Source organism: Mangifera indica, chromosome 17, assembly GCF_011075055.1.
Source record: "Mangifera indica cultivar Alphonso chromosome 17, CATAS_Mindica_2.1, whole genome shotgun sequence".
Classification (NCBI taxonomy): domain Eukaryota; kingdom Viridiplantae; phylum Streptophyta; class Magnoliopsida; order Sapindales; family Anacardiaceae; genus Mangifera; species Mangifera indica.
In genome coordinates this window covers 2,491,704-2,502,440 of record NC_058153.1, presented here as the reverse complement: position 1 = coordinate 2,502,440, position 10,737 = coordinate 2,491,704, and the positions used below count along the sequence as shown (strand labels likewise).

The window sequence follows — 10,737 nt, the reverse complement described above, 5'->3', positions numbered from 1 at the left end:
ATTAAATTCGAATTTTTTGAATTTGGTTCGAGTAAAATTTAAATTAAGTTTTAATATTGATTTAATATTATATTTATATAAAAAATAATTAAAATAATATTATTTAATACATATTAATTAAAATAATATTATTTTATTTAATTTGTTTAAATTATAAATTTAATAAATTAAACACTCTTAAAATTTGAGATTAAATTAAAAAAATTTAGTTTTTATGTTCAAACTTAAATTCATTTAAATTAAATTCGTTTGAAACAAATTTCTTTTTAAAACTCGATAATAAGGTTCAAAAAGACAAGTAATTAGATTTAAAATTTCATTTGGTGTAGTCGAATTAGTCTATAAAGAGTGACCCGATACAATACAATTGTGATAGGCCCCAATATATCAAGACAGGGTAAGGCCATGTGCCAAACCAATTCCCGCCATGTTAAAGCCCTTCATTTTACAATCAGGGACTGGGCACCAACTCCACTTTTTCTTATTTACATCATAAGATAGCCAGATAAGTCTTCTTAAACACTCGTAACTAAACAATAATACCATCTGAATTACCCCATCTGCTTTCTCTAAGCATCCAATCAGAAACCCATATGGCTTATTAATCTTCCTTATTATTTCACTTGGGACTGTTGAAATGTACTCCCAATCTTTTCCATTTTCTCTCAAATTCAACCCCCATAATTCTATTCCTTTCAACTCCCTCCCATTCTCAACGCCCTTTGATCTTACTATCATCATATGCCCATCACCGTACACGTGTAGCCTTTCCATTGAGCTTCCTCCTCCGTTAAATCTCGGTCGTACAATCACCGGGGCAGTGCTGTTTTCTGATTCAACGGCTACCACTACACTTTCATTAGGTTCATTTGTCGCGTTGACGAAAATATAATCATCCTCTCTTTTATCGACATGTGGAATTTGCAAATTGTCGAGAATTTCCTTTGCTTCCGAAGACTTCCATGTGTCCGTTTCGGAGCTGTACTCGAACAAAACTGGACGGTTATCAACCAAGTCAGCAAACAAAAACCGAAATTGATCAGACGCGAACCGGGTTACTAATTTCATTCCGGATCTTCGCCACGAAGAGGTGCCACGTGGACCTAGAGGACTGTCCGGGATTCTTCTAACTGTCCTCTTAACGAGATTAACTGCGACAACTTGCTGGTAGGTGTTGCAGATGAAAAGAAAAATATTTCCATTAGCAGTCAAGAAGTAGAGATTTTGTCTTGGAGAAACGAGTGGTTTCAACAACTCAGCAATGGAGATCTTGAACCAGCGGGTGGATTGATCGGAGAACCCTTCAAGCATGGCGTCGCAATTCCAACGCTTCTTGTAGAGAAAAAGCCACGTAGCTGACTTTGATCGGAAATTGCATTGACGAACGAAGTGTTGATCAGAAAAAACAGAAGCAATGGACTTGTTGACTACTTTCATGGCGATGATTTCTGGTAAAGCCAGATGTAGAAGTATATTTTGTATGAGCTCAGAGGGAAGAAGGCAAAAGCCGATTGCATTTGTGGCTACATTTTGATGATTGTCCATATGTGATTAGAGCAAAATCAAGACTTCGTTGAGCAATTAGTCAGTTCCTAGGCTGTTTTATAGCCAGCTTTGGATTACTGGTGGCGGAATCAGCCTGTTTTACAGCCAGCTTTAGATTACTAGGGGCAGAATTAGCCTGTTTTATCGCCTGCTTTGTGTTACCAGTGTTAGAATTAGCCTGTTTCATAGCCAGCTTTGGATTATTTTACTAGTGTTAAAAATATTATGTGTATGTATGGTTTATTTTGAGTTTATTGTGACTTTTTCGGAAACTCGAATTCATATATTTTTCCTAAAAATTTTAATACACTACTAATTTTGTTATCGTATAAATTTTTTATGATTTAAACTTTTGTATGAATAGATATATTAATTATTATTAAAAAACATTTGTATACACCATAAATGACAATTATGTTCACTTTGTTTCAATCCATTTTTATTTGAGTAATGTTTTATACATAAATAATAATATATCATTATATGATTAGATGGTTAAAAATTAAAGATAAATTAACAGTTAATCACGTGATAACATATTATTTATATACGAAAATTATATTTATAATTTTACTGTTTTTATTATTCACTTATATATGATTTAGGCACTTGTAAATGAATGCAGCGTACAAACATTTGTGTATAGACAAACGGTCCGACGAGGCATGCTGTCATGGTCGGAGAAGTGGACGGTGAGAAAGATGGACAAATTTGAATATTTTTTTACATGGTTGACGTACTTGATTTGTCGAAATGGTGAGTAGCTGGTTCGGCTGTTAATTAATTAAAATACCTAATCACTGTAATCTGAGCACTAATCAATTTAGTCATTTGAAAGCAATGAGGTGGATGATGAGAGTGAGGCTTGATTCAGACCCATTTTATATTATATTAAGTGGGTGTTCGGTAGACCTAACAAAACGGGGTTGCTCATCCATGTAATTGTGAGTGATTCGCTTAAAACGGCTTAAAAACGGGTATAGATTTTAGATTCTTATATTTACATCTATAAAAAATTAATTTTTATGGACGGATCAGATATATGTACGGATTATTTATTATTTTTTTATTAAGCTTTTTCCTTCTCTTCAATATCGAATTTATAATATATCAAACATAAATTTTATATATTTTTCTTTCTCTTAATATGATTTCAACTCAAATTTATTTTAAAATTAAATAATTTATTGTATTAAAAATAATTTAAAAAATTTAATAATAAACACTTTATTAGAAATATTTCAATGATAAAATTCTTTAAATTTATATAAAACAGTTTTATATAAATTTGAGTTAAATTTTTGTTTCTCCATAGATTATTTATATACTTGAACAGAAAAATATTAAAAATTATAAAATAAATATATTAAAATAATTTTAAAAAAGTAAAAAATTAATATTAATAAGTAACTCGTGAGTCAATTTATACTCGTATGATCGGATATGAGTTTTAAAAATCATCACCCGTATAATAGAACCTGTATCTATTTTACCCACACCTGTTTTGACCCAGCTGGACCCCCTGTTTGTCAGGTCTAGGGTTTGGTTTCAACTGACAGTGTTCTGCACAATGGATGATAAAAATGTGGTTTCAGGAATGTGAAGTGAAGCCTTAATGACATTACTTTGTTTAACGTTTTGACTGCGTCTGTAAGAGCAGGGGATTTAGGAAATATTGACGAGAATGGTTTTGGTTCCACGAGGTCCTCATTACAGCTTTAATGACTACTTATTCAAAGTGCGGTTGCGTCTAACTTGCTAAGGATTTATTCGACAGGATGATTTAGAATAAAAAAACTTATACTGCTGAAATGTATTGATAAAATGGGAGGTTGAGGATACAAAGTATGAGGAAGCCTTAAGCCTCTTCCGTGAGATGCAATTAAAGGGTCTTGTAGGAAACAAAGTGACTGGTGGGCTTATTGCTTGGCTGTACCCGTTCGGATGCTCTTGAGATTAGTAAGCGATTGCAAGCCTAATATTGACATATTAGAGCGAGCTGAAGCTGAGGACTAGATCAAGAACAAGCTGTTGAAACCAGATCATTTGTTCTGGGAGGACTTCTTAGTTCCTGTAGATTCGTGGAAACCTTGCGTTGCTGAAAGAGCAGCTCAACGTCTTTTGGAGCCTTACACAGACAATGGTGGTTCATATTTTACTCTCTCAAACTCATTGAGCTTGCTAAGAAAAATGGAGAAGGCTAAAAGGATCTGGGAAATCATGGCTGAAAGAAAGATAAAGGAATCCCCAGGAGGCAGTTTGATTGAGGTTGATGGTGTTTTTCACAAATTTATTAAAGGTGACTCATCACACGAGACAATCCTCAGTGATACAAAATGCTGGATGACGTATTAAACTGATTAACAAAATGTGGCTATATTCTGAAAAAATCAGGGGTATTGTTACCCCCAAATAATTTGAGAGATAAAAAGAGTAAAAAGTATGAGAATAATGAATCAAATCTTTTCCAACTACACGTCAGAATTAAACTTTTGATTTATCTAGAGCAATGACTTATGAGACTGGTCACAGGACCCGAGGTAGAGTATGTGCAGTGATTGTCGACCACATTCACACTCAGCATTCCAACGCCCTTTCATCCTAGCTTCCTTTCTTTTTCTGGGTTCAAAATGAATTAAGAACATCGAAAAATCTGCTACTTACAAAGAAAATAAGATTTCAAAGGATTCCTCGATCTCATAACAGGTTTGATTAAAAAATTTCAGATAAGGGGTTAATAAAGTTGAAAGGCAGCTGCATGTGGTTGTGTCTGTGTGTGCATGTGAAATTTCAAAGACACTAGTCACAAGTTTGAGATAAAGGGATCTAAAAACTTCCACAACAGTCAATATCAATTGTGTCTTCCAATGGGGCCATTGCTGTCAAACTTAAGCATTGTCTCATGGCCAAACAGACAAGGGGAAGCTTAAAATATCACAAATATATAATCCATCACCATCCTCCTAAGCACATGACAGAGAAGCAGCTAGGTTGGTGCCTTTCATACATGCTAATTCGATACTGAATACTGATCAACTACAGAAAATAGACAAAGGTGAAGATAACTTTTCCTAAGACTGCAGGCAAAGAAACATATAATGAGCCCTGATTTAGTTAATCAAATAGACTGCTTTGTATCAATAGTTATGGTATTAACTTTATGGTGGCAAAAGACGAAGTAATTAACTTTAATTCTGTCACTTCTGGTAAGATTAATGATGCAGCTGCTCAAAAATTGAAAGTAACACACATTGCTCAGGCAAGGATGGTATATCATCAGCCAAATTGCACAATAATTCAGCTCTTCTTTATTAAAAGACAGTACATCAAACTCCTTGAATTCAGAGAAGTCATTGCCCACCATGCAAAACAAACACAACCAACACTTCACAAAAGCAATGTGAACACACACCATATATCGCCAAGAAATAACCAAAACATTGTAAAATTATCAATTGTCAAAAATATAGCAGGTGCACATAGTAATTCAATTTTAGAAAAATAACAATTTTGAAGATCCAACACAGGAATGATATCTAAAGATTATAAAAACTGACAGACGAGATAAAACGTCATACATCCCAATGGCTAAAGAATTAATAAAAGGACTGAGTAATATTCATACAGAAGTATGTTTGCCAGGTATGCTCCTCCCTTGATCATTCTCAACAAAATCATCAGCAACAGTTTCATTATTGATTGGCTTAGATATGGTTTGATCGCGTTGTGATGGACCACTGACAGATCCAGTAACTGACTGCTGGTAAAGAACACCTCCAGCAACTGTGAAGAGGAGACAAACCAAACCAAAAGGACTGGCATGCTTATCCCAAATCAGCACATTGATAACAACTGTAAGGAATTTATTAACCACACCAGTCACTGTAAATGCTGTTGCAGATACTGCCTTCCTTGCCGCAAATCCAAAAAAACTAATAAGCAAACCAAACACACATGACAAAGCAACCGCGAAAAAAGTTTCATTGTCAAACCAACCACCAGTGCTAGCAGCCAGAGCAGCAAACACATCACCATACTCCCCCGTTAAAAACCAAAACACAGGTGACAACATCAATGATAGTAAATTGTTGTACAACACAAAACCCCAAGTGTTCAATCCAAGATTGGTGACCATATGCTTAATATAGACCATCTCTGTAGTAATTGTCACCAAATAAGCAAACGCCCACGAATAGGCAGTCAAAGTGAAAGCGGAATCCGTGGCCACATACCCAACAGCACCACTCAAAATAACCAACAGTGAACAAAATGTAAGCTTTGATGGCCAAGGTTGCCTTCTAAATGCTGTATCAGCTATCGCAACCAAAAGTGGTGTCAATGATCTAAACACTATAAACGTATCAACATTGGCATGCCGCAAAAGATTAGTGTTTGTAAATATGGCAAGATAAAAAACACTTGCAGCAGGTAAAAACTTCTTGGCAATATCAAAAGTGAAGGGATCGTGATGTAAAAAGCCAAACTTGCCCAAAACCCAAACACCCAAAGCAGAGGTCAAATATTGCAAGGCGGTTAAAAGACCCGGGTAGTTGAATTTGGTTATGGCGTACTTGTTTATCACAGCAAGCAAGCTAGAGCACAGAGCATAACCAACTACAAGACTGCTCGTCGTATACAATTGTTTGCTTGCATCAAATCGAATCGAAGACATGTTTTCTCTTTTAGATGAATTCTACAAATATACTACCCCGATATGAGCAGATCTTAATCAGTCATTTGGGTCAAATTTCAGCTGCTAAATATAGGAGAATTCTTCGATCTACAATGTATGGTGGGGGCAAACTAAACCAGAAAAAAAACAAGGAAATTTATGAGGGAAATGGAGGACAGAACCTTACTGAGGAGAGTGAAATCGAGGGACCCTTTTCTGGATTGAACCGGAGAGAATGAGCTCTCAGGCGTGTGAAGTGGTTTGTTATCTATTGTTGATCTGCAGTTGCATATACTTGAGACGATAAATGGATCAAAATGCCGCGAGGATGGAGCAAAGCAGTTATTCTAGGGAATCAATCGACATCGGATGTGCTGTTTCATGAATACGATTAAGATATTTTGCGAATGGAAGATTCATAGAAAACGCGAAGGGGAGGTTGTGGAATTCATTTGACTTTGTTTATAATGGTAGCGTTATCTAGGGGAGGGGAGTTCCCGGCGGAAATATTGCGTGTAAGAAAAGAGTTTTACAAGATAATTGATTGAAAGGCCAAAAGACTTTCCTCCACCCACGGTTTAGTGTAATTTCAGTTTCAATGCTAAGGGTTTAAAAACTTAAATACTCATCTACAAATTTAAAAATTTAAGGTAAAATTACTATTTTATTAATAATATTAAAATAATAATAATTTTATTTAATTTTTAAAAATTGATAATTTTATTATAATATTAATTTTTTAAGATTTAAAAAATATTTTTTTTCTTTCATACTTTTAGGATTTTTTCTTTAATTATTATCTTTGATGATGACAAAAACAACGACAATAATCGTCATCTCTATCTTGTTTCTTCTTTGATCATCTCTTTTTGATAGATAAATATGAGAATTATCATACTCTCTTGATATTGGATAAATCAATAATTTAATCTTAAAATATAATTAAAGATGATTTAAACTTTTGCGTGAAAATCTTTCATTTGTCACTTAAGTTACCTTTCCTCTCCTCAAATTTTTCATTTACCACTTAAAGCTTCCTTATGTGGGCCAAATGGCTTGTATTTTGTCTATGTTTCAACTCAAATGCAAAAAACCTCCCTAAAGCTCAACCATAACTCCTCGTAAGTCCAGAACACAAAACCATATACGGACTTCTGTCTCTGTTGTGTCCACTGCTTTTCCTAGAAGCTTTTAACAAACGATAACCATTCATTTTCTTGGCTCCTGACCCCAAAGAGTGCAGGCTCTCTTATCCGAAGCCACACAATCAGATTGGTGAATAAAATAAAAATAATAATTATTTTTAGCAGAGGAACCAACAAAAATTAGCGCGAATCTGAAACAGATAAATCAATGGCCAGAACACAACTCGCCCATCAAAATTTCCGGCTAAATGTCGCCGTTGGTTTTACTTCCTGTCAACTGGTTGCCAGAGGACCCACTAGACTTCCTCTCCCTCCAAAAGTTTTTAAGACAAGAAATTTAGTCGTTAAGAATAACGAAAATTTGAAATGGGCACTTAGGCTAAGCGTGGTGGACCAAAGCAGCCCGCCTAGATCAACAGTGGAGGTGGAACGGTTAGTGGGTTTTTTGTATGATGATCTCCCCCACCTGTTTGATGATCAGGGGATTGATCGGACGGCGTACGATGAGCAGGTCAAGTTCATGGACCCCATTACTAAGCATGATACCATAAGCGGGTATCTCTTTAACATCTCGCTGTTGAAAATACTCTTCAGGCCTGATTTTCAGTTGCACTGGGTCAAGCAGGTGTGTTTCTACTGCTGTTTCTTTATTATTATTATTATTATTATTATTATTTTGGTGTGTTCTTGAAGTAAGTTATTGAATGGTTTAATTAGGTTTTCTCTTTTATTAAATTATTCTGTCATTGACTCATTGTTAGAGAAGAAGTTGTCGGATATTGAGCGATGCCCTAAACACCCTGCTTAGTTTTTGAGATTGCATACCTGTATATGCTTATATTGATTTTCTATTTTTTGGTGCTAAAGTCTATCATAATGTCATGATATCAATTTTTTATCGATCAAAGCATTATCTTTTTTCTTGCTTCTTAACTGATTGAGTTGCTATAGACAGGACCATTTGAGATAACCACAAGGTGGACTATGGTAATGAAGTTTGTTCTTCTGCCATGGAAACCAGAATTGATATTTACTGGCACCTCTGTTATGGGAATTAATCCAGAAACTGGGAAGTTTTGCAGCCATGTGGTATAGATTACTTCTGCCACCATGAAATATGAAGGCTATATATTATACTAGAAGTCTAGAACTTCGTAATCTTTCTTTTCCATCTTTGTAGGATTTTTGGGATTCCATAGTGAACAATGACTATTTTTCACTGGAGGGTTTGTGGGATGTATTTAAGCAGGTACTCACTCTTCATTGGTTTAAATTCCAGTAGATGGTTATGTTTTTGTAAGCACAAATCAGTGTTCCTTCTTATGTGTAGACTGCAATTTTTTTCAGTTACGGGTTTACAAGACTCCTGACTTGGAAACGCCAAAATATCGGATACTCAAAAGAACTGCAAACTATGAGGTTGTGTGCTTTATCTTCATAGATTACTGTTTATTCGTCACTTGTATGCTTATATGTTCTTATAGAAATTCACATCATTGCTGTTATTTTATTAATGTTGAAGAGTGGAATCTACCACTGGTGGCTAAGTGATCAAAGAAAAGAAAAGAAAAGAAAATAATAAGAGACTTGAGCTAAACTTTAATTTCTCAGAAAATGATGGTGGCTAAGTTATCAAGTATTTGTGCAAACTCAAGATTAACAGGTTTTTCTTCTAGGTGATCTTCTGTGGAATAGATAAGCTAGGATCTCACAAATAAATTTGTGCCCTCCCAGTTAGAAATCTTGTTTTTTTTCTGGATAAGAACTTATTCTACATTTATTTCATTGTTTCATTGATCAATTAATCAATATGAGCGAGTGTCGTATAATTATTTTATTTGACTAGATATTTAATGATTTTATAGGTTAGAGAGTATACCCCATTTGTTGTGGTAGAAACTAATGGAGACAAGCTTTCTGGGTCCTCTGGCTTCAATGACATTGCTGGGTATGTGTTTTCGAAATACCAATCAGTAATGCTTTTTCCTATATGGCTCCTAAGATAATATATCTTTTGAGATAGGATTCTTGGTTTGTTTCACATATTCAGATATATTTTCGGAAAAAATTCCACAACAGAGAAGATACCTATGACAACTCCTGTTTTCACTCAGGCATTTGATGCTGATATGTCAAAAGTATCCATCGAAATAGTGCTTCCACTGGACAAAGATATCGACAGGTGAGGCCTCTCATCCCTATTGGCTCAACTGTTAAAATTGAGACTATTAATGTGATGTATAGGTGTTAAGATGATAAGCTGTACGTGTGATCTTTGTCCAGCTTACCAGATCCTAATCAAGAAACGGTTAGCTTGAGAAAGGTAGAAGGAGGCATTGCTGCAGTACTGAAGTTCAGTGGAAAGCCTACCGAGGAAATTGTTTATGAAAAAGAGAAAGCATTGCGCTCTAGTCTTATCAGCGATGGTCTCAGGCCTAAGAAAGGTTGTTTGCTGGCTCGATACAATGATCCAGGCCGAACATGGAGCTTTACAATGGTATGATTCTCAAATTCTGCTTAAGCATATCATCCTGAGATTGCTTCTACTGTTTATCCACTTCAATTCTTGTCCTGCAATGTTTCCTTCACTTTTTTCATCAATTTTCTCCATATGCAATTATTTATTGACATCATTCTTTTGTACTTGTGCCCTGGCTGGTTTCATTGAAGAGGAATGAGGTACTGATATGGCTTGAGGAGTTTTCACTGGATTAGTATGCTCACGGTCATACCAAGTCAAACTCCTTCGCCTCGAAGTTCCCTCGATACTTTGATCTGAAAATTGCCAATGAATGTACTTGTACAGGCATGTATCATGGGACACCTATTTTGCTGGTTCACATTCTCAAATGTTCCTATTTGAATTGTGAAACGACTATTCACAGATTACGTTATAACACATTATCTAAATATCTGATTATTCAAATCTAGATGCATTTACTATTATTCAATTAAATTTATATGATTGGGATGGCTTCATTGGTCATTAATGATTTTAGTTGCTTAAGGTTGATTATTTGTTATTTTCACAACCGAAAGAGTAAATTAATTATAGTAATTTTAATAACCAATTAGGCCATAAGTCAATGACAACATAATGAATTAATTATATTAATTCCAGCCTCTGTTTCAGCACCTGTAAATTAAATTTGGTAATTTGAGCATAAATTAAAAATATTAATACAAGCTTTTTTTTTTTCCGAAGACAAAGCCTTAAAATTTTTTACAAAAACAATGCCAAAAGAATTATTCTAATCGGTGAAACTTGAATTTTCACCTTTTAATTTTTAAAAATTTAAATATTTAGTAAGATTTTGAGAGAGAAAAAACGGTTTTTAAATTTTAGGTATAAAAAATTATAAAATTTTCGAATTA

The 10,737-nt window shown here is 34.6% G+C and overlaps 3 protein-coding genes across 4 annotated transcripts; 1 reads left to right on the top strand and 2 right to left on the bottom strand.

The window, feature by feature from the left end:
* Positions 1 to 299: 299 nt before the first annotated feature.
* LOC123200366 lies at positions 300 to 1,576 on the bottom strand. The gene has a single exon (XM_044615537.1). It carries the CDS (start codon positions 1,543 to 1,545, stop codon positions 388 to 390), a length of 1,158 nt encoding a protein of 385 aa, XP_044471472.1. The 5' UTR covers positions 1,546 to 1,576; the 3' UTR covers positions 300 to 387.
* A 3,398-nt stretch (positions 1,577 to 4,974) lies between these two features.
* LOC123201074 (GDP-fucose transporter 1-like) lies at positions 4,975 to 6,738 on the bottom strand. Its single transcript, XM_044616525.1, has one exon. It carries the CDS (start codon positions 6,215 to 6,217, stop codon positions 5,165 to 5,167), a length of 1,053 nt encoding a protein of 350 aa, XP_044472460.1. The 5' UTR covers positions 6,218 to 6,738; the 3' UTR covers positions 4,975 to 5,164.
* A 583-nt stretch (positions 6,739 to 7,321) lies between these two features.
* LOC123200133 (heme-binding-like protein At3g10130, chloroplastic) lies at positions 7,322 to 10,288 on the top strand. 2 transcript variants are annotated; one of them, XM_044615270.1, is made up of 8 exons: positions 7,322 to 7,987; positions 8,314 to 8,451; positions 8,543 to 8,611; positions 8,710 to 8,781; positions 9,228 to 9,310; positions 9,413 to 9,544; positions 9,646 to 9,859; positions 10,033 to 10,288. In XM_044615270.1, exons 1-8 carry the CDS (start codon positions 7,571 to 7,573, stop codon positions 10,075 to 10,077), a joined length of 1,170 nt encoding a protein of 389 aa, XP_044471205.1. In that variant the 5' UTR covers positions 7,322 to 7,570; the 3' UTR covers positions 10,078 to 10,288. The 2 variants fall into 2 exon arrangements, with proteins under 2 accessions (XP_044471205.1, XP_044471206.1); XM_044615271.1 differs by having other exon boundaries at positions 7,851 to 7,987; positions 8,318 to 8,451.
* Positions 10,289 to 10,737: the final 449 nt, after the last annotated feature.

Coding starts and splice junctions, on each gene's coding strand:
- LOC123200133 (XM_044615270.1), top strand. CDS start 7,571: ATGGCCAGAACACAACTCGCCCATCAAAATTTCCGGCTAAATGTCGCC. Junction 8,452..8,542: donor GGAAGTTTTGCAGCCATGTG/GTATAGATTACT, acceptor CCATCTTTGTAG/GATTTTTGGGATTCCATAGT. Junction 8,612..8,709: donor TGTGGGATGTATTTAAGCAG/GTACTCACTCTT, acceptor AATTTTTTTCAG/TTACGGGTTTACAAGACTCC.
- LOC123200366 (XM_044615537.1), bottom strand. CDS start 1,545: ATGGACAATCATCAAAATGTAGCCACAAATGCAATCGGCTTTTGCCTT.
- LOC123201074 (XM_044616525.1), bottom strand. CDS start 6,217: ATGTCTTCGATTCGATTTGATGCAAGCAAACAATTGTATACGACGAGC.